The 23710-nt window shown below is 39.9% G+C and overlaps 1 protein-coding gene across 1 annotated transcript in view; it reads right to left on the bottom strand.

Moving 5' to 3' along the window:
- Nucleotides 1-6600: 6600 nt before the first annotated feature.
- The window catches only part of LOC121934685 (prostatic acid phosphatase-like), a 30900-nt gene continuing 13790 nt past the window's right edge, over nucleotides 6601-23710 (bottom strand). Inside the window, exons 6-13 of the mRNA XM_042475410.1 lie at nucleotides 23114-23266; nucleotides 21777-21875; nucleotides 18272-18376; nucleotides 17380-17512; nucleotides 15457-15539; nucleotides 14069-14175; nucleotides 10047-10231; nucleotides 6601-6862 (exon numbers count right to left, since the gene is read on the bottom strand). Of these exons, the coding sequence (XP_042331344.1) occupies nucleotides 10072-10231; nucleotides 14069-14175; nucleotides 15457-15539; nucleotides 17380-17512; nucleotides 18272-18376; nucleotides 21777-21875; nucleotides 23114-23266 (840 nt within the window). The 3' untranslated portion in view covers nucleotides 6601-6862; nucleotides 10047-10071. The remainder of the gene's footprint in view (nucleotides 6863-10046; nucleotides 10232-14068; nucleotides 14176-15456; nucleotides 15540-17379; nucleotides 17513-18271; nucleotides 18377-21776; nucleotides 21876-23113; nucleotides 23267-23710) is intronic.

Here is a 23710-nt window from a genome sequence, read left to right as displayed (position 1 = left end):
AAAGACCCACCGGAAGTAAAAACTGGAATCTGGGGGTCTTGCGATGGAATTCACGACTGGGTAGTCACACCAGACCCATTTGCACTGAGATCGAACAGAGCCCCAATCCAGGATATCGCCAATCCCCTTATCAGCGCACTGGCCAACACGCTCCAAAAAGAGGAGTCAGTACGCATTCAGTTCGGCAGCTCGCGCTTTAACGTGAGTGCGGATTGGGCCATTCGAATGCAGGTATGATGGTATTGTGCGAAATAACGTGAATTCGAACCGCCCAGTGCAGAAGACCCCCAGTTCCACACTCGTCTGATAATGGCCTAAGCCAAGGAACTTATTTCTCATGCTAATTTCTGTCCCCTTAGCGGCTTTGCCATATAGTTATGTTCAAGGCAATGCTTTTATCATAACTGTATTGTAGTATTTATAATTGTATTGTTTTTTTCAGGGCATCATTAGAGGGATAGAGAGGTTGTGACCTCCTCCAGGTTCTCCCTAAGGAGAGGTGACATCATTGCTTCCCAAACATCTGACTTTTGGCAGAAACAAACTGAGGTTTCACCTTCATCACTTTAAAACTTTGGAGCTCAGTGGAAGAGATGGTGTGAATGGGAGGAGAAAGGAGAGACTTTTATTTAAAAATCACATCTTACCAATTTTTCACTTTAACCACATGAAACCATATATATGTTTAGGATGTGTGTATATTGTAATTTAAAGATATGACTTTATTTTTGGTAGTTGTTTATGTCATGACTAGCCATTACATTCAGTGATACATACGGGAATTATGGTTTATTCGTAAAATTAGTACAAAAACATTACTAAGGCTTCTGTATGATGTGGTATGAGAGGAGGTCAGTGGACAGGGTTACAGCATATGTTACTGCACCAGGTGATGCCAACCCTAGTGACACCACTTGTTTTATATGTAACTGCTTCAAATGGCCAATAGACTAATGCAATAAACTGATCTGATCTGATCTGATGTAGTTAAATTCACACTCCATAAAGACACCTCAGCAATCTCCATAGACAGTATCCAATCACCTGAAGTTTCATCCTCAGAGCTCAGATTGGCAGTAATAGATTTTCAGATATCATATGTGGTATCCCACCTACTGACAGGGGAACTGGGGCTTTAGAACTACATTCATCAAGCCAGTTTTAAGCTTTGACGTTTTGGAGGACTTCCAAGATAATGTGTGTGACGTGTGACATGTGTGTGTGTTTTACTAGAGAGGGGTGCTAGGAAAAGCTTGCCATAGGAATCCAAATCCTATCACTTGATGTCATGGTTTCCTTGGATTCCAGAAGCCATCTTACTTCTCTATCAGTCTTGAGGACAAATTGATGTCCAGCCCACAGAGTCATGCTTCAGGTTCTTTGGGAGGAGATTCAGCTTTAAGAAAGGCAGCGTAAGACAGATGTGTTAAGACTTTGATTTTCTAGCCTAGTAGGAAAATTAAGATTTATAGGGCTTCCAGCTGCTTAATAGCCCTCACATTCAGAATTAATGGACAATGGATGACCAGCAGAGTTGTATTTTAGTCTCCAGGCAAGTACACATCACAGCAATGTTATTTTAAAAAGACTGTTAATGAGTTCTTGAGCCTCCAAACTGTGTACCACTATCACCTTATCCTCCAAGAGAGGAGGAACATTTGAACAGAGAGCAATATTGATGTCAGCATACGATTCTGAGGCAAAAGTCCCCTCACCTTTCTGCTATTTTTGTCTCAAACTTTTAATGTCTTGCACTCTCAGTAGTAGTAAAGTGAGTACTCATTTGCTGGGTTGGTGGGCCCTTATCTGCTGGGGTTTGGTTCCAGGATTCCCCGTGGTTACCAAAATCTGTGGTTGCTCAAGTCCCATTAAGTACAATGGGGTAGTACTGTATCCCTTATACAGTATAAAATGGCAAAATCAAAGTTTGCTTTTGGGAATTTATATATATATTTTAATATTTTCAATTTGTGGATGCTTGACTCCATGGATAAAAAAAAAATCTGTGGATATGGAGAGCAATATTGATGTCAGTGTAAGATACCTTTCTGGTATTTTCATCCATGCAAAGGACAGCAGAGCAGATTTGGGCAACCCTGTCTGTAGAAAGTAAAAGAAATAGCAACCACAAGAGAGTCCAAATTGTGCATGTCTACCGTTTTGCCACATGATCTCTTGGTGCTTTTCAAGGAGCTGGTTGAATGAGAAAATGATCAGGAAAGAGACTCTCCCTCCACAATGATGTGGTGAGGATGATGTAAAAATTATGTAGCCACGGTATAAAAAGTTAATGAATGAAAGGACATTCTAGCGTAAATACTCTGGAAGAACCCCAGTTGAATCAATCCTAAGGGATTTTTAAGAAACATAGTGACCTCTAGTGATTACATTGTTTTTCTGCAGTCAGCCTGATGAATTCAGGAGGATACAGTAAGCCCCCCTGTATCTATGAATTCCCTATCCACAGATTCAGCATCCACAGTTTGAAAATATGAATATCTCTCTCTCTCTCTCTCTCTCTCTCTCTGTGTGTGTGTGTGCATATATACAAACACCCCCAAAACCATACATGATTTTACTATTTTATATAATGATACTATTTTACTATGCTATTGTATTTAATGATTTGTATTTAATAATTTAACTTGAGCAGCCACTGATTTTGGTTTCTATCGGGGCTGCTGGAACCAAATCCCTGGTGGGTACCAAGGACTCACTGTACTTTTGAACGCCCATTTGTTAGTGTGCAACAACCTTTCTCAGTCCTGTACCCTCTGGTAGTGAGTTGGACTACAGCTCTCATGTTTGTGCTGGGTGGAGTGATGGATGTTGCAGTCCAACCTATCTGGAGGTCAACAAGATAGGAAACATGCAAACATGTAAAACAAAGATAGTGCATAAGGGGAATGCTTACTGTGGGTGATAGATCTCTTCTAGGCACAATTGTTGTTTTGTGCCTTCAAGTCATTCCCAGAGGTGGTTTGCCTTTGCCTTCCTCTGAGGCTTAAGGTCACCCAGTGGGCTTCCAAAGATTAATGGGGTTTCCAGAGTCATAATCCAGTGCTCAAATCATTATACAGTACCACACTACATTCATAGTCATGAAACAGCCATGGATAAGAATACCATAGACTGTTAAAAAGACAAATGAGTGGGCCTTTGAGCAAATCAAGCCTGAGTTCCCACTAGAAGCCAAGATGGCTGAGCTGAGGCTGATGTACTTTCAACGTATCATAAGATGACATGATTCACTGGAAAAGAAAATAATGGTTGACAAGGTGGAAAGCAGTAGGAAAAGAAGATGACTGCATTGCAGCTGAACTGATTCTGTCAAGGAAGCCACAGTCCTGAGTTGGTAAGAACTGGAGCAAGGCAGTTGGTGATCTTAAAGGTCTCTCTTCCAAAGGTCACCATAAATCAAAGTCAGCTTTACAGCAAATAACAAGAAGCAATGGGTATAAAATGAACTGCAACCATTGCTTTGATAGGGCACACTTCTAGGTCTTTGGCGCTAGCAGCACTGTGCTTGAATCCAGAATCACATACAAACATTCACTGCAGAATCCATCATGCTGCCAGCAACTTAATATTATTGATAGATATATTTAGGGATGGCCAGGTCTGTCAACTTGGGGCTCTGACTATTCCATTCTTAAATTCAGATTATCCCAAATTTATCCAGTTCAATCTGGTTCTACCTGATCCTTAGGAATTTGTTTAAAATGTGCATGAAAGCATGTAGATGTTTTGTGTGTATATTTCCTAATACATGTATTTCTGTACGAAGTTTTATTGAATACAGTTTTTGGCAAGATGGTCTCCATAGTCATGCATTTTGAATGTGATTTTTACTATACACATTTTTCTTTGAACTTTTCCCTAACATACACTCCATTGCAAAAGTCAGATACATGTGAATGTAGTGGGATCACTTAGTTTTGCTTTATGTATTTGTTCAAAAGTGCAAAAATGTCTACATTTAGTTCAGAATTACCCCAAAACATTTCTCCTCAGTCACTTATATTGATACTACAGCTTCAAAGAGAAATTATTTATAGCAAACCATTTGATTCATGGGGCTGCCAACTAACTGAAAATTCAAGGATCAATAGCAATTTTCAGTGTATATGCTATATACACATTCAAAAACACTGTTCATGCTCCTCTAAAAGAACTCTAATATGAAACAGCGAGATATCGACTGTATAAACAAAAGCTATCAGAATTAAAAGGAAAAAGAATCTTTACTAGTCAGTTCATTATCAAGCTAACAGTAGAACTTGTTTAAAGAAACAACTGAACACAGTTTGTTAGACTGAAAGCTTGAAAGCCAAACAATATGTAGAATAAACCATTGATTGGTCTCCTTTTCATGATATTTGACCCAAGAAGGAAGGAACTGGAAAGTTTTTACAGCCTTTGTGACAGAAGACATTTTAAGGGCTCATTCCTACTATGAAAAAAAAGTTGCCGATCGAATTATATGAAGCTCGTTCCCATTTGAAATCAGTTCTGCTACTGGTGTGATCAATTGCGATGAAATAAGGCAAATGAAAAAAATCTGATTTTTCCTACTTTCAAAGTGGTTCTTTTGAAAAGAATCTATTCTGAAGAGTGTTCAGCAAGTGGGAACTACACATCGGAATTGAATCATTCTGAAGGGGGAGGGACGAATGGCAGAAGGGTGGGAGATGTCTCTCACACACACTGTGCTGCCTTTTTGCTTTTTAAAAAATAAAAATTAATCGATAAATCGATTGATTGATTTCGCAATTCATTGCAAGGCAAGTAATTGCTAAGTCATTCTATCGATTCTGCATTCAGTTTTTTTTAAAAAGACAAAGGTCACACCATTTTCCTTGTCTTCCTCTCATCTTCCTCCTCCTCCTCTTCCTTTTGCTCAGAACCCTCACTGTTCTTTGTCTTCCTTTCCTTCTCCTCTTCCTCTTCTTCTTCACTGCCCCCCCCCCCCCCAGTTCCTTGCCTTCCTCTCCTCCTGGTGCTCCTCGTGCAGTCCCAGCACCTCCATGGACCAGCGCCCTGGGCGAAGAGAGCAGCAGTAGCCTGGAGTCGGGCTGGGCCAAGTTATTCTGCATAACCAAGCTCTAATGACTCCCCTTTAGTTCAGCAGAGAATATACTGGCAAAGTTTCAGGTGGGTTAGCCACATTAGCCTCTATTAGCCTCATATTATATTATTGTCAGCTCCACCTATAATCAAAGGACAAATTTTTATTTGCTGTTAAAAGTTTTTGATTTTTCCTAAAGAAACCAATATAATTATTGATTTCATTAAAAGGTCACAAGAAGAGATTTAGTTAGTGAATGCTGATGTGGATGCACCATTCTCTTTATTATTTTGAATGATATCAAAAGTTGAAATGCACTGAATTAATTAAATGAAGAGGTAATTAAAAGTAATTAATTAAATTGAGAGTCAAGGTGACAAAAATTAATTTACCTAGCCATAAATTACATGTATCACTAAAAGGCTATGACAAGTTTGGAGACAGTCGTACAGAGATCGAAAGAATATACATATTTATGCTTCCAGGTGGATAGCTCCTGATCCCAACAATTTTAAAGAGTGCAAGTATTCCGTTTTCTCCCTCCCTATACATTTCCATGTATGAGGCAGGGCAATCACATGATAAAAGCCTCACATGGAAGCACCCAAAAATTAAATTATATTGAACTTTTAAATAAAACTAAATTAAGCAAACTCTTAAATCTAATTACTTATGCTGTATTAAAAGGGGGGTAGTTTCAAAAGGGTTACTGCATTCAGCTTTTAAATAGTCATAATTTGGAATATTTCAAACCTTCGTTTTAATGCAAAATAACATAGTTAAGTCAAATTTGATAACATTAGTTATATAACATGGATACATTGCATACAAAATAACCTAGGAGAAAGTGTAGGGGAACAGATTTACTCTTAGACCACCTGTCAATAGTACTGAAGCTGTATGCAGTGCTGTACTGATGGCTCTGAGATGACCCACAAATTGTCCTTGTTGGGCATTTTGTAGGATGGCAACAGCTCTGTGCCCACCTTTTTCATGTTCTTCCTTTAAATTGGGAGTGGGAAAACATTGCCCTCAAGATACCCTCAGCAGCTCCCATCATTTCTCACCATTGGCTATATTGGCTAGGGCTGATGGGAGTTTTAAGTTTAAGAACATCTGGAGAGTTACAAGTAGCCCACTCCTACTTTAATATTTCTTAACTCATAGAATTTTTTAACTCATAGAATTATAGAGTTGGAAGAAAGCTGCCTGATTCCCCCACCCCCTCAAGTATCCATCGTCTGTATGTACCCTGGAGTGACTTTGACTGTATCTCATTGGGTTTTGGTCATCCTTCCGAACCCTCAGAGTAATCTATTCATGGATAAATAAAAGTGGTATTTGGAAAATCTGGTGTTAACCATTCTGGTAAAATGGGGATATGAGAAAGATTATGAAATTCTGTAGCACTTTGGAATATATATATATATATATATATATATATATATATATATATCTTAGTTTTCATTATTGTCAAGAAGGCTACAAAATGAATCTCTGATCATAAGCTTTTTCCATAATGACATTGCAGCACAGGCACACATAATCCTGAAAATTATGTGGCAGCTGATAGTTTTTCAGGCTAATTTATTGTACCTTTTCCTCTTGATTTTTATACATGTTTATTTGATTAGAAATAATCCTGGGGAAAAGGACAATCATGCTGATTGGGTCAGACCAAAAGAAAGCATCATGTAAGTTTCCTGGTGGTTTATGACTTGTTTGCGATCCTGTTGTCTTCCACTTGAGATGTTGATTTGCTGCTTTGCCCTTCCTTTGACATCCTTCTTTGTTCTGACAGAGAATGAGACAAAACAGAAATATATCAAAGGGGCAACAGAACTGTTAATACTGTACTAAAAAGAATTTATCAGGGAAAGACAATTACACTTATTTCACATTTTACACACATACACATGCTCATGCATTTTATATATCATCCCTGTTGTTATTAATAATAGCAATGGTACTAGAAAAAATATACTCCTTTTACTTAGAATGACTCAGAAATTAAAATGCAGACAAGTTAGAAAAAAAAATGAAAACAATATGTGATACGAAACTATACCATTATCCTGAAAGAAATTATAGGGAAAATCAATTTGGCTAAGGCTGATATTTGAAAACTGTTCAGTCACTTCCCATCAATGCCTGAAGGCAGAGAAAGGTTTTAATCTGTCACCTAAAAGATAATAATCTCCCCAGATGTTGACATATCCTACACTGCTCTTACTGAATATGGGGTTTTATATTTGATATCTATCATCAGGCATGTTTTGAAGAGGTCACAATGACCTTTGGAACACTAGAAAGTTTCATGTTGGGAAGGCATGGTGGCCCAAGGACATGTGAAAAACATAGATAATACTGCAATAAACGTAGAATGGCTTTGCTGATCACTTCATCCTCCCCCAGGCTTTCCAGATATCCAGTCAGAATGGGGACTGAGCGAGTACCATCACAAAGCTGTTAAAGACTATAACTCCACCTCACCCCAGGCTGTGCCCCTATTCACCCTTTCTATCAGGTTGTCCAGGTGTTGTCTCGAATCGTACCAAATGTTTTTGCACTCCAGAGATAAAACAGTCATTCTGACATCCTTTTGTCAGTTCCATGAAAAACCCATCAAGTCGTTGTTACACATATGGGAATGTCAAGTACTGTACTCCTCGAGGGTGCAAAACAGGATATAAATACCTGCCCCACACACAATCAATTCATTGGTAAAGACCAAGGCTTTGTTCCACAGATCAGAGCTCCACTCTCTGTATAGCCCTCAGACTCTGTCTGAGCCACTATCTGTTTTCCATCTTGTGCTCAGGACTGGTAATCATCACCCCTCTAATTCCCAAATCCTCGCTATCCAACATTTCCTTTCTTTCTGTTAGCCTTGTATGGTTCTTAAAGTTGCACTGGATAGGTATGTTTGTGTGCATCTTTGCACATTTCTAAATAAAACTCTTTTATACATTCATACCAGAATCCTCTCTGTAGTTAGTACTGCTATACATAGGTGGAAAGACCTCCCCTTAAGTTACCCATCTCTTGCAGACTTCCTTTTGAGCTAATAATTATCCTGCCAAATACCAAGGAGATTCTGACACTGTTGGCGGGGACCTCAAGTCTTCCCCCACCTTTTTGGATAACACCCATGCAGAACTTGCTCCCTGACAAATTCAGATATTCCTCTCAGCAGAATGCTATGCGTCCAAGACGTCAAAATGGCAACACCCATGTGGATGGGCGCCGCCATTTATGATGCGCTCTGCACGTGTTGGGGCCGGGGCTGGTTAGGAAGGGGCGACTCTTCCTAACCCTAGCACACCCCTTCCTAACCCTAGCATGCACGGAGCGCGTCGTAAGTGGCGGTTTGTAACCCGCCAATAAGTCCCCAAATAAGTCCCATATTCTTGCTGGCTGGAGGATTCTGGGACTTGTAGACTAAAAAGAACTTTTCCAGCCTCTGGATAGTGGAGAGAGAGAAAAAAACAACATTTGTGAGTGAAGAAATGTGAGATGTCTGGGAAGCAACCTATTCTTGATAGTGCTTTTCTCTCACCTTCCTGAGGCCTCATTATAATAGAGCTCCAAAAGGTTGAGAGTAGGACAAAAGGCCAAGATTCCATTCACTGGTTGTGTGCGGTATAACATTACACCAGTGCAGTGTTTGTATCACTCCGTTGTGCAACTGATTGTCTAACAGGCAGTACAAAAAGTGCAACCGCTTGAATAATGGTTTAGGAATAGGGCTTGTTAATCCTGGATAGAATACCACCTTTGGACAACCTACATAAAAGCAGAACAACTTGCATGCCAACATTTACACGCATGTGAAGGCACTGTCTTATCTTGGAACCTAGGCAGGGTCAACCCTGGTTAGTATTTGGATGGGAGCTCACCAATGAATAACAGGTGCTATAGGGTATATTTCAGAGGAAGGAACTGGCAAAACCTCTGAGTATTCCTTGTCTTAGAAAAAACCCTTTGGTATTGCTATAAGATGACAGGCGACTTGAAGGCACAGACACAAAGTTTTGGCATGATTCCAGATAAAGTTTTGTGGAAAGCTGTACTCCTAAAGTCCAAAATGTCCTAGGCTGCATCTATACTACAGAAATAATACAGTTTAACACTGCTTTAACTGTTATGGCTCAGTGCTATGGAATTCTGGGAGTCTGTTGTGACACCAGAGCTCTCTGGCAGACAAGGTTAAATATACCACAAAGCTACAAATCCCAGAATTCCATAGTACTGAGCTAGTTAAAGTGGTGTCAAACTGCATTATTTCTGCAGTGCAGATGCAGCCTTGGGAGTTTACTACATGGGGGGGGGGGGGAATTGGGACTTTAAACAATGATTAACCTGAGAAAATTGCACAATTGACATTAAAACATGATTAAAATTAGATTAACATAAGAGCCATTACCCTGTGAATATACAGGCAATAAACAGCAAAATGTCATTCTTGGGAAAATCCCATGAATAATTTGCTGCTGTTTCTTGACTAGTTATTCACAGGTTAATGGCATTTTAATCATGTTTCACCTTGATGTCATGTGAAAACCATTAGTGCAATTGCACAATAATGGGTTATTCATGGGATAATATAACTTTGAACATGATGTTGTGTGAAAATCATTAGCAGAATTGCAGGATTATCACAGGTTAATGATAGTTTATACTTCCAGTTGTCCCCTGTGTGATAAACCCCTTCGTCAGAAGTAGCAGGCCCACATTCACTGTTTTCAAGGAAGAGTTCAATCTGGGATTTGAAATAATGCAATACCAGTTTTATGGATTGTTTAAAATATCATTCCCCAGATACCAGATAAAATAAGGGTATGAAGATTTTGAAAGCATCAGTCTTTTGGACTACATCATCCATAATCCCCAGCCATCATAGTTATTATTATAGAATTATTGGAGTAGCTGTTCAAAAAGGTAAATTTTTGAAGCTCTGAAAGGTATAAACAAATACCTTATTTGTCATTTTTGATTTTGTTCTAGACTTTGTTACATTCTTCTTCCACGTTATCTGCTATGATGGGAGAAACCAGCTCTTTAAATTTCGCCAGTGGACATGACTTTGAACATCCTGGTAAAGTGAGTGGATGAGGTTCAGCCTTGGGTTTCGTCCGATAATACATCTCAATGGTATGTTCACTGATTTAGTGGTGCCCCAAAAAAGAAGAAAAAAGTTAGGCTATTGTCTCATATCTGAGTTTATTGTATCTTCATAAATGGAGCCTTTTGGTACACAGGCTCATTATCAAATGCTTATTCTAAAACAAATGCTTTGAAAACCCTTGTGTGCTATTTTTGCTGCTAATAAAGTAAGGCTGGACATGCCTTTGACCTGTTACAGACAGCCAAAATAAAGCTGCTTCGAGTCACAGTGTGGTGTTTCAATGATGCATGCGTCCTAAGATTCCAGAAGTCACACCAAAGCCACGCCCAGCCCGTGGCTTTGGTGTGGCTTCTGGACTCTTAGGACGCATGCATCATGAAACCACAAACCTCCACTGTGACTCGAAGCAGCTTTATTTGGCTGTCTGACAGGCCTTAGTGACTATTTTTGTTGAACAAAAATAGTCTTGGAGGGATCAGTGATGGATGTCCTTATGTACATTTAACAACAAACGCTTTGCCACAAACTGAGAAGAAGTGGGGGGTGACATCCTTGCTCTGGATTTTAATCTAAAATAAAATTGCTGGACTCTACCCTCCAAAGCAGTTCAGCACTTTTAAAGTTCAGATTAAAACCTGGACTGGATTTGCCATCCCACTGATTTGGAAAGAACCAACTACCACTGGTGTTATGCATGTTTATTTGGAAGTCAGGCTGATTTAAATGAGGTAAGCACACAAACAACTGAATTGTGAACCAATGGTGGATGGTAGTGGTATGTCAGTAGGGCTGTAAATCCATTCTAGAAGACTGCTGAACCTAATCAGAACTAGTAACTTTTTAAAATGCTGGATTAAAACCTCCCATTGGATCCATATGGGGCCAAAAGGTCTATATTTCCCCCGGCCTCGTGTCATCCTATCCAGACAGCACAGGCCATTAGTCCTAAGCAAGTATCAAGCAGACCAGATGGAGTCCAGTAGATTGGCCTGATCCCACTCAAAAGGCCCTTAATTCAGTCTAAAAAGACCAGCTGTTTGAGGCAGAGTTTCTCTGAAACTCTGCTGCCACATTGGCAGATCACATAGCTTCCTTGCTGTTGCCATCGCATCCTCTCTAAAGTCCTCTTCTGCAGCCTGTGATGCCAGAAGAGGGCACTGGCCACTTGGGTATAGCTAAGCACCCAGTTTCTATCTACTTACAGGATTTGGTGGCAGCTTTCAGAGTGGATGTGATAGTGATCACAGGTAAAGGATGTGTGGCAGTGGCATTTCCACAGCATGATCGCATGTGGCAATGTGAACATTGCTGTGTTGCACTGGCCCAGGGGACTGATTCAAGTTGGAGGATTCCATGGAGTTGGCCTGTGGTATTCTGCCTAACTCTTTAGGCCTAGTGGCATCACTGGGGTGTGTGTTGTGTGATGGTGTGTACCAACACCAGGTGACACCCCAGAGTGGGATGTCATCTGGTGTGGGTAATACATCCTGGGGGGGGGGCGGGGAGTAGATGGCTGCCTTCCAGGTCCCGTGCCTCCCCCCGGAAGCCCTGCCTCCCTGCACTGGGTGACACTCCAAGCAGGGATACACTGTTAGGTCCTAAGATGCATTACCCCGCCTGCCATGTCATGTGTGAACTAGAAATTCAATTTTATTTCTATATTAGCAATGTAACAATATTCTATCTGCATCTAAAGGCAGCATGCTAGTTTAGTAGTCGGCACAACAGGCCTGTCCTCCAATAGAAAGGTATGAATTAAAGGGTTTCAGATAAGATGGGGAGAGGGTATGTAGAGAAGTGTCAAAGTCTCAGAGTTTTGAAAAGACCATGCAAGTCATACGTACACAATTGATCCTGCAAACTTAACTTGTCTCCTACTATACTGTTTATTGCTTATATTTCCCCTTTTCCTTCTTTATTTTTAATAGTCCCTGAAGAAGGACATTAAATATTAATGCCTGAAATATGTTGGGTTAATCACTATAATAAAATAATATTTTCAACCACCTGAGACTTTTGTCCAAAACAAAATGCAGAAATAATCCATTTGAGACGCTTTTAACTGTTCTGGCTCAGTACTAGGGGATCTTGGGAACGGTAGTTTATTTGTGGCACCAGAGTTTTTTGATCGAGAAGCTAAATGTCACACAAAACTACAGTTCACAGAATTCCCTAACACTGAGCCAGGGCACTTAAACTAATCTCAAACTGTATTATTTCTACAGTGTGTTTTTTGCTTGTTTCTTCTCTATATCCATTCTGTTGGGTATTACCAGACCTCTTTGCTTTTTGTTCAGATACAATTGCCACAAAGTTTGCATGGCAGCCTCCCAGCATCTGGCACCTAAGACAGTTCCTTCACTGAGTTTAATGTTAAGACTGTGCTTGTAAACAGGCTTATGTTCTAGACATAGGACTATAGTTTAGTGCATATATTAATTCAAAGTAAGTTTAACTATGCTTAATAAGGGATACTCCCAGTTAAGTGTGAGTAAACATTAATTTCACCAAGAGATGTCATTGTTGCTTTAGATATTAGTGCAGTTAAGTGGATTCACTGATTGTTCAAACCCAGATTTGTTTTTACATACTGAATGGAAGAATTGAAATCCAAATGCATACTTGAAATATTCAGAAGCTGCCCACAAAACAATGCAAGCCAACTTGCTTATTTTGTGCAATGAGATCTAGTATGTGTATTTTATGAAGTGTCTGGTATTTTATTTTTTGTAGAATGTTTTAAATTATTATTTGAAGGAGAAGAATAGTGCCAGAATACTTTTAATAGAGCACTATTATGGGAAGGGGGGGTTAATGTTTCACAGGGCACTGCAGAGCTAAGCAAAGTTAATTTTTGGATTACAACATTCAGAATTCCCCATCCACAAAATTACAAAAGATGTTCATAGTGTGTTTTCAAATGCAGACACAATCAGGTTAAAGTTCCAAGGACTGAAATGGTCAAGTGTTAACTGAGGTGTTCCACATGGTTTCCTGGTAGATCAGGAGCTGTGTGGTTGAGTCAAAATTGGTTATGAATTCATGCCAACTGGATACAAATGTGCATGCATTTATGGATATAAAACAGCTATACTGATGCCCCTTTATACCATAACCTACAGATACATATTCCAATGCATTTTGCAAATGTGTGTCCGTATCCCCACATCCATCTAGCAATCCAGGTGTGTATCCCATCCTTGTATCTGAGGTTACCATCTACACACAACATAAAGGACTAGAATCTTATGTACTGTTTTCAAGGCACAGAAGTTTAGTCAAGCAAAATAAATAAATAAATAATTTATAAATGATAAATTATAAATAAAGGCTGAAGGGCAGGGTATAAGTACTCTAATAAATAAATAAATAGCTAGCTAGCTAGCTAGCTGCAACAAGTGTGATTCAACTCTCTGGCTGCTACCACACTGCAGAATTAATGCAGTTTGACATTACGTTAACTGTCATGGATCCATCCTGTGAAATCCTGGGATTTGTAGTTTGTTGTGGCACCAGAGCTCTATGACAGAAGGCTGTACAAAAATACAAATTCTGGAATTCCATAGCATTGAACCATTGCAGTTAAAGAGGAGTCAAATGGCATTACATCTGCAGTGTAGTTGCAGCCCTATTCTTTTATCTTAAGTACAGTATATGCAAAGTCACTCATCTATAAAAATAATTTTATAGCTATGCGTCATTTTAAGCATGGAAAAAATGCAATGGATTGTGTCTGTATCTTCTTTGAGCAATTCACAAATTATGAGGAGAAATGGTGTTTTTAGTCTGGTTTCAAATGATGAGTGGATTTTGCAAAAGTTCACCGAGTAAATCATTGTTGATTATTGCACCCATGAGTTAAAAGTACTTGCCCGCTATCTTCTTTATATAGTTCAAAGAAGTGGCAAGCAGCGTAGGGAGGTAGTTTTGCATCAAAAACATTGAGGGCTACCTGGAGGGCAACTAGTGTCATATCATGCTGTGCAAAGAAAGAAAAGCAAACTGTAAAACTTGCAGAACAGAAAACATATTAGTGAATACAAGTTTGTGAGAGAGACTTCTTTTTATCTCAAGTGCCCCAACAGTTTTATGCTGCAGTCTTGTTTGTTCAGACCAACCCAGGGCAACTGTTGGCAGTTGGGAACCTTGGAAAGGACAAAAGGAGAAAGTGTGATGAATAGGGGAAAGCTAGAACATTTTAAAAGTGGGGCAACAGAGGGTTGGTTGGGACTGTTCCTGTGAAATTGGGACAGTTAGAGGGTATGATCATGCCTGCCTGAAGGCTTTTAGGGCATGTTCATCCATTTATATTCCCAATTTTTTTTAATGTGGGGAAATATTTTCCCACACTAAAAAACAGAATAGAAATTAAAACAGGAATTGATTAATTAATAGAAATTAAAACATTAAAAACAAAAACAGTTGCCCCTCCTTATCCACAGATTTTTTAATCCATGGTTTCAAGCATCCATGGCTTGAAAATATTCCAAAGAAGTATAAATTCCAAATAGCAAACCTAGATTTTCCATTTTATGTAAGGGACACCATTTTGCTCTGCCATTATATTTAATGGGACTTTAGCATCTACGGATTTTGTTATTCTTGGGCGATCCTGGAACCAAACCCCAGCGGATAACAAGGTTCTACTGTAGAAATGGGGACATTGAGTTCCTTGGAGGTAGGTGAGACACACAAGTAGCAAATAAAATAAATAAAAATAAATCTATTTATTAGTTAGGTCTAAACTAAAGGTTACCTTAATCAGCTTCTTGAAAGAGTATGTGAATGTTACAATTTTTGTTTTGTAGAAAACTGCAGTGCAGGGACCCAATCCAGATTTGCACCCTCTATCTGGATCAGGACTTTGTATGCACCTCCTACCAAAAATCTGTTCTATTAGGTGGTATTTCCTTTTAGTTTACTGTGTGAGTCCCCTGTCCATAGAATCATAGATTTGGAAGAGGCCTCAAGGGCCATCCAGTTTAATCTCTTGCCATGCAGGAATACGCAATCAAACCACCCCCCAACACATGGCCATCCAACCTCTGTTTAAAAATCTCTGCAGCAGGAGCTTGACTCCAGACTGAGAGTGCAATGCCATATTAGGGTTCTGCACAACTGGTTTTCTTTTGGTCTAAAATTGTGTTAAGCACACATTTCTAAACCCAACACTGGCATTTTGAAGTGGAATAGCAAGAGGTCAGGCACTATGTCATATACTGTATGTTATGCATGGTCAATCTGAAATGTTAATACTTACTCCTGAATACATTTTCATTTTTAGTTCAGAAGCACCATCAGCAGCTTTTCCGATGTCATCCAGAATAGCTTTCACAAGTACACCTTAGTGGGTATGAAAAAAAGAATTCAAGTGCTAAAGAAACCAAGAGGCATTTCAAAATGTACTGCTGCTATTTATGACTTTTGAAGACTTTCAGAAGGGGGGATGGCACAGGCAATCTGAATCTTTTTTCTTCCTTACACATGCTGTTTAACTCAGCTTGGCTCTACTCCTTTCAAAAGGTAGAAAAGGGAGGGGCATTGGGAATCAGTTGGGTCACCTCATTATTTAAACTGCATGTTATCCTGAACCCTTGAACTGGCAACTCCACCAGGAAAGCATTTGCATCTTCTCCCAGTTTTCAGTGATGCAATTATGGTAGACTTCATGGGTCTGACAGACATTTCAGGACAACCCTCGACAAGGCCCTTTCACATTACACAGCTGAAGCACTATGTTTCCACATAATTGCCAGGGCAACATCCTATGAAATCCTGGGATTTGCTGTTTAGGAATAGGCATTTAGAATTCTTAGCTAGAGAACTCTAGTGCCTCATCAAACAGGACTCCATAGGATGTAGTCATAGCAGTTATAGTGGAATCATAGTGGAATTACCCGTATAACCAGGTAATATGGAGATGTCACAGAGATGGCAGTTTTGAGACCAGGATGGGAGGGGCAGAGTGAACTGATCTAATTTTAAAGAGGGTCCTCTGTTTGTGGAATATGAGGCAAAGTGGTGGATTTGCATGTTTGGAAATATGCACAAATATTACATAAATGCCTTAGATCTCCAGTGATCTCAAAAGCAACCTAAATCCAGTTAAGCGTCGCCTCTGGACTTTCTCACCACTTGGGAGTTGGGGCGTGCAAAGGGTTGCCAGAGCACCTTTAATAGTTGTGTAAAAGAAGAAATTTCAGCAAATGCTGCTTGTTATCTGGTTGTATGAAAACAGTAAAGGAACTGGCACCCTCTAGTTTTGAGTCTCACTGTGCATAACAATATATTTCATGTTTATGATGGCATCCATAATGAGAATCTAGTGCCCTTTTCAGATATTGTTAATGTGTACAATGAATATAAGAGTCTGTGTGGATTCAAGTCTTCATTCTCAAACCATGCATGTTCTTTGTATAGTGTAGGTCCAACTCTATGGAAGTTCCCTTTTTTCAAAAGCCCACAGGATACGCACTGCTGGGATCTGAGCTGCATATGGGTTGCGCTTGCCCATCCACGGCTGCATGCGATAAACTCACTTTTAAAATTAAAAGCAACTTTATACTGTTGGAGATAAATCACTTTAAATTCAGTGCAAAAATCTCTTATATCTGAAGAACACTGAAGTGTCTATATGTTCAAAGTTGCTTTTTATGACATGTAGGCAAAACATGGAAGCAACACATTACAAGTAATGATGTTACTTCTAAAGTTACTTTAGGGAGTAATTAGGTCATAACTGTGCTCCTTTGGCAAAGCAATACAACAGCAACTGGCAATGTCAGTAATGTTTTCATGTAATGAGTATTGGTTACACAATACTTTTTCTCTAATGCTTTGGGAGAGATATTGAGGGGATTATTTCACAAACTTTATGACATTTTCTTATATTTTAGCTTTATCCCAATACGAAGCAAACAAAAAAGGAGCTAAAAAAAGTTAAAAAAAAACCCTAATGTAACGAGTAACAGGAAAAACTGAGAGAGAAGCAACAGTAATGGTTTCACTTAACATGTAATGTTCCAAACCCAAGGTTCAAGCTTACTGCCATAGTAATGCCTCCTGTCAGATAGGTATATACTGCTTTCTTAAGAATGTCTGAAAATAGCTTAAGAGAAATCAGGGTACAAAGTTTGGGTTGCAACATATATGCCACTGTGAAATGTTTTGGTTTTGTGCTTACCTCCCTGTAGCCGCGATTTCTCTTCCCTTTTGTGTACCCCAAACATGGCACTTACAGCAAATCCCAGCAGTTTTTTCATCTTTCTCATGGCTTGGCAACTAGCCCAGTTTGGCATAGGTTGTTTGTGAATTTTCTACAATAAATGAGAAAAAAGGGATTTCTCTGAGACATGCCTTTCCTCTTTCATTCACACTTTTTCTCTTTTATAGCCCTTCCTATTTATATATGTTTTAAAACTCTTCTACCCCATGTTTTGGCATACACAGGACCCACAAGATGGATGACAGCCACAGCTTGTGAATACACTACATGGAGAAATATATATATATTTTTAAAAATAATACAAACAGGTGCTAAGAGTCAGCCGGCTAATTCTGTGGTGGAACTCCTTTTGCTGCTTCAGAGGTAAGAAACCTGTGATCCTCCATTACTTGACTCTCCTCATTTCGGAGAACTGTCCATACTAGCTGGGATTAGATGTTAGTTGGTAGTCCAAGAGCATTTGGAGGTTTATCCTCCTTTGCGTTATGAGTCAAGCTGACCAAGGAACAGAACAATTAGCCAATTGCTTTGCCATAAGGGCAATTGCCATTGACCTTATGGGCTTTTTTTCTTTGTATGACATAGGATGTTCCCAACATTTCCAGTTGAGAGATACTGTGCAGGAATTCCATCTTTATATTCTTAATCGATTTTGTGAGCTAGGCAAAAGATGGAATTATAAAAAAAATATGGGAAGAATGCAAAAAAGAAAATGATGACCTCTGGGCCTCTGGGGGAAAAAGGGATAAGGTGGCTGTATGATAATAGCCTTAAATAACAGCACTGTTGTCCTGAATTATATTGTTTTGTAGTTGGAGTTTAATGTGACATAATGGTTTATTATAAGTACCTGAACTAGTAAAGCATCGTAGGCATTCCAGAATTTTTGATTGGTAAAATCGAGAAGAGCCTTTACATCATATCCCATAAAACTGGCCATTTCAGCTATAAATTTCTGAAAAATAAAACAAAGATGGATCAATAGTTTGTGCATGCAGATCAATGTCACAGATTTTGGGCCTCTTTCTGCAATGATGGTGTCTTACCTCTCTGCCAAATTTTAAACACTGTATTCAGTGCTGGATCAAAAGGCCAGGAATAAGGTAAAATAAATAATGGAAAAATGTAACACGAAGCCAATACAATGAGAACTAATGAAAGAATCAGCAGGATATAACAACTAATAAATTCAGCATTTTGACCAGATTTTGAATTTTGGTCATTTTAAAGATTTACCTTTAAGTTCTTGGTCCATTGAATGGTCCTGATTTTATTGTAATATGATCACCTTAAGTATTGACATGGTGTGTGTGTGTGTCCCTACTAGTGCTTTGATTCTCTTTAGTGTCATTTTATACCATCAACCATGGTATTCTTTTGGGGGGATTTGGGAACTGGAGGCACTGTGTTTCTCCTATCTCTCAAGCAGGTTCCAGATGGCAGTAGTGTTCCTGCATCAGTGTCACCTGGTGCGGAAGCGGAAGGGGTGCTTCCAGCAGGACTTCTGGGACAGTGCTTCCAGCAGGGTTTTGGAAGAAATGGAGCGGCAGGTGCAGGGGGATGGAGCAGCACACACACAAGTGACAGACAGGCAGGGGGCAGTGGGCAAGTGCAGGGAGGGTGACGGACAGGTGTGGGAAAGGTGGTGGACAGGCATGTGTGCACACGGGGGACAGAACATGGGGGATGGTGTGGGAAACTTGATATCGCCCCTCTTCTGGGATGTCAACCAGTGCGGTTTGCACTGCCCGCACCCCACTAGTGATGCTACTGCCGGATAGTGTTGCTTGGGGATAGGTGCTCCTCAAAAAAGGAGCTGTAATATGGCATACCACAAGGTGCCATTCGATCCCCAATGCTTTGTAACATTTACCTGAAACTACTGGAAGAGATCATCCAGAAGCATGAAACAGGGTGCTGTCAGTATGTTGATGACACTCAAATATATATTTCTATACCTTCAAATAAATCCTCAGCTAAGGATGGTGTGTCTCTTCTGAATGAATGCCTGCAGGAGGTAAGGGGCTGGATGAGGAAAAATAAATTGAAGCTGAATCTAGACAAGACAGAGGTGCTTAATATCAAGGATACTAATCTAGGTTTGGAAGTGAATCAACCAGTCCTAGATGGGGTTACACTCCTCCTGTAAGACTGTGTTCACAGCCTGGGAATGCTTCTGGATCCATTGCTCCAAATGACAGCTTGGCTAGATGCAATGACCAGGAGTGCTTACTATCAAATTCAGCTGTTAAGCCAGCTGTGCCCCCTTTCTAGAGCTTGAAGACCTGAAGATGGTAGTGCACAGGCTGGAAACCTCAATACTGGACTTTTGCTATGCCCTGTACATTGTGCTACCTCTGTACCAAGTTCAGAAACTACAATTAGTGCAAAACATGGCAGACAGATTGGTTACTGGTACATTCAGGAGTTATTATAGGACACCAATATTAAAATCACTCCACTGGCTCTCAGCTTCCAGGCAAGGTAGAAAGTGTTAGCTATTATCTTTAAAGCCCTTCATGGTTTGTGTCCAGATTATCTACAAGATCACCTCTTCCTGTATAATCTGCTCCATACACTCAGGTCCTCTGGCAGACATTCACTTCAGTCAACCAGTACTAGGTTGGCAACTGTCAGTCAGAGGACTTTCTCTTCAGCTGCCCCTAGACTATGGAATGACCTGCCAGGAGAGATTTGGCAGCTGAATATGCTGTCTGAGTTTAAAAGAGCATTAAAAACCAATCTCTTTTGGCAGGCTTATCCAGATGATTTTTAAACTGTGAATTTTAAATGATGATTTTTTTAAAATGTGGATTGTTTTAATATATATGTGTCTTATTTGTTCTTTTAAACTAAGGTGTGATTTTAACTGATGTTGTGTATTTGTTACTCTGCTGTTGATCCTCACCTCAATCCATGGGGAGAAGTGGTTTGTTGTTGCCATCATCATCATCATCATCATCATCATCATCATCATCAACACACAGCATGGAGGCACATTGGTTAAATGCCTGTACTGCAGCCACTCACTCACAAATCACAAGGCTGTGAGTTCAATACCAGCCAGGGGCTCCAGGGTTGACTCAACCTGGCATCCTTCCAAGGTTGCTAAAATGAGTACCCAGCTTGTTGGGGGCAATTAGCTTACACATTGTAAACCGCTTAGGGAGTGCTTAAGTGCACTGATAAGCAGTATAGAAATGTACTTGCTATTGCTATACAGCATAGTAAAATGGTGTCCCATATATAAAATGGAAAAATCAAGATTTGCTGTTGGGAATTTTTTTAAAAAGGCATATTTTCAAGCTGTGCATTGTTGAATCCATGGATATGGGGGGGGGGGGGGCGGCGCGGCGCGGCGCGGCTGTACTTTAATTTATGGCTTCTGTTCATGTTCTGTTGTAGATGTTGATACAAGTGGTGGAGAGTGGCTTCCATGTCAGTAGGATGGTGCGTTCACTCTGACCTTTAGTCTAAACTTTAAAGGAGTTACCCAAGGTTCTGAATCTGTTTTAGGAATCAGGTTTAGTAATGGATAGTAAAAACCTGAAATAAAGCCTAGAGCAGATTCATGGCCCCATTGACATGTGACCTTCCACAGTGGGATGGATGGGAAGACCATGTGTTGTACACCACAGGAGCCTACTACTTTATTGCTAAGGCTCCAGAGAACTTAGAAATTAAGAACAACAATTCTGAGTGGGTGGGAATTTAGAGGGGAAATAGGGAAGAGAGTGGATGTTATGGAGGGATAAAGGGTTTGACACATCTACTTAGTCACAATTCATATGGTGAGAAAATGTATTTTTTTTAAAACAAACAAATAAACCATCTCACCTTTCAGGGGAGAAAAGAAAAGGAAAGAGGCTTGTATTAGTCAAGATCCTGCATTGTCAGATGTAACGATAAGAGCTCTGTCATTGCAGTTATATCAAATGAATCCACACCCAGAAAACCTGCTGTTTCAGCCTAGCAGTACTTCAGCTGAAAGTCTTAGGAGGAGCTGAAAGTCTTAGGAGGGCCCTGGGAAATGATGTCTTCAGCTCTCCCCAGTGATAGAGCACACTGAGAACAGGCAGCCAAAGAGGCTCTCAGGATCCCGCTGTGACTGCTTCTCTCAAGGCATCTTGCAACTGGGAGAATGCTATGGACATAATATCCCAGCACCCCAATCTACAGCACCTCAGAAACCCTTGGTTGAGGCACTGTGGGGCTGAAGCAATAGTTTTTTGGCATCACATTCAGTTCTTAATGACAATAAACATGAATCCCCAGCAGTTATGAGACTGTAAGTCTAGCAACAAATACCACCATATCCCGACACAGTTGTCCCATGTTTGTTCTCAGTTTCTTACCATGTGTGACTGCACTTGACCCAGGGTTTGTTTTGCTGCCATGGTTTCTTTTAGGAGTACATAAAAACGTTTACAGGTGCGGGTAGGATATGATAACAGCTAAAATACAAATTAAAAAAAAATTAACTGATAAAGAAGCTTTCCTGGTACTGTCTGTTACTTATCCATATTCCATTATAACTGGATTTATTATTATTCCTAGTTTGAGGTCTTTGTCACATATGAGGTATTGGAGTGGAGGGGGCAATGGAAGTATGCTCAAAATACAGTATATGTGTGTGTATGTGTTCTCCTGACACATACACATGCTTAGGCACATGCATACAGATGCACATACACACACATATACTGTACTTTAAGCATACTTCCATTGCCCCCTCCTATGCTTGCTAACTATGGCTGCTTTTGCTATACTGCTTTGTTATGTCCACTGTATACATATTTACTCATCATTTCTACCTTCTCCTCTCCTACTTGCTTTTTAGTATTTTTGCAAAACACACACACACACACACACACACACACCAGCTGTTGGGTGATGGGATGGATGGTTAAAGGAAAAACAGGCACCTGTTCAGGCTTTGCAATAAGGCAGACACTGTTTATGAAAGTTCAAGGGGGTTCGGGGAGGACCAGATGCGTGCCAGAGTCCCTGTCTTCAGAAATAAGTACTATACATTTTTGACACTGTATCAAGGATAAAACCAAAGTAATGCTCTTCTCCTCACCACGCTAACTTTCGATGCAAAGAAAAATGGTGATTGTTTCAGTCCCTTATCTGCATTTTGAAACTGAATAGTTTAGTAGTGCTGCAAGAGCCAGTGTGGTACAGTGGTTTAAGAGTTGGACTAGAACTCCAGGTGCCCAAGATTTGAATCACTATTCAACCATGGAAAACCACTGGGTGACCTTAAGCAAGCCACACTCTCTCAGTCTTAGAGGACAATAGAAGAAATCCTTAGCATAGGGTCACTGTAAATCAAAGTTAACTTGAAGACATATAACTGCATCAAAGAAAGGTTGTGTTATACAATATTTTAAAACTTGTAGATTAGCTCCCAACAGATTATCCTGATCTTCAATCCTTTTACTTTCCTTCCTTGGCTTTATATGTCCATATTTACTTCTACCTCTTGCCTGTATTACATTTTAATGGGCAGTCATGACTCTCAATCTTGCACCTCTGCTCTTGTGCTTTTGTGCTTCTGAACCGCTGCTCTAACTCCCCACTTACTATTGTGACCCTTGCCTTTTCTGAGAAGAAACTTGATTTCTGCATCACAGTGCCAAGATTTCTCTTATATAATAATAGGTTAAAGTGTCACATATTTACTTGCCTTTTCCTGTGCACGAGGCACTGTATGAATTGGTATAGGTTGCCAACGGACCTTATTATTCAAGGCCCGACAGCCTATAGGACGAAAGAGACCAGCCAGATTGGCTTGAGCACTCATAATGGTTCGTTCATAATCTGTACTTTGCACATAAATCTAGAAAAGGAAAAAACAACAACCAAGAATCAACCTTAGCTGCTATGTTGATTCTGCACTTTTCTTTACCACAACAGTACCTACAACAGCTGTATTTGCTTATTACAGCATACAGCATCATGTGCATAATCTCCCCTATATGTATGGTAAACCAACCAGGAAGCCTCAAAGCAATATAGTTTTTCATTACATCTCACAATGACAGGTAGGATGGGAAGGCATGCTTAAAGCAGGGTTTGAAGTTGGCTTCCAAAGCCGGGATTATTGGAGCAATTTACCATGGTCTTGAGACTTAAAGTCTTATTGTAACCTCAGCCTGTTTGCCCTCTAACTTGAAGACATGAGTGGGCTGCATAAACCAATACATTACTTGTGGACATCCTTGTTCTAGAAACCAAGAATTATGGCTTGGCATGACACGTGAACTTGGTCACTGAGACTGAG

This window comes from Sceloporus undulatus, chromosome 6 (assembly GCF_019175285.1).
Source record: "Sceloporus undulatus isolate JIND9_A2432 ecotype Alabama chromosome 6, SceUnd_v1.1, whole genome shotgun sequence".
Classification (NCBI taxonomy): domain Eukaryota; kingdom Metazoa; phylum Chordata; class Lepidosauria; order Squamata; family Phrynosomatidae; genus Sceloporus; species Sceloporus undulatus.
Note: the sequence above shows the minus strand (reverse complement) of the source record. Positions and strands in the feature narration are given on the sequence as shown.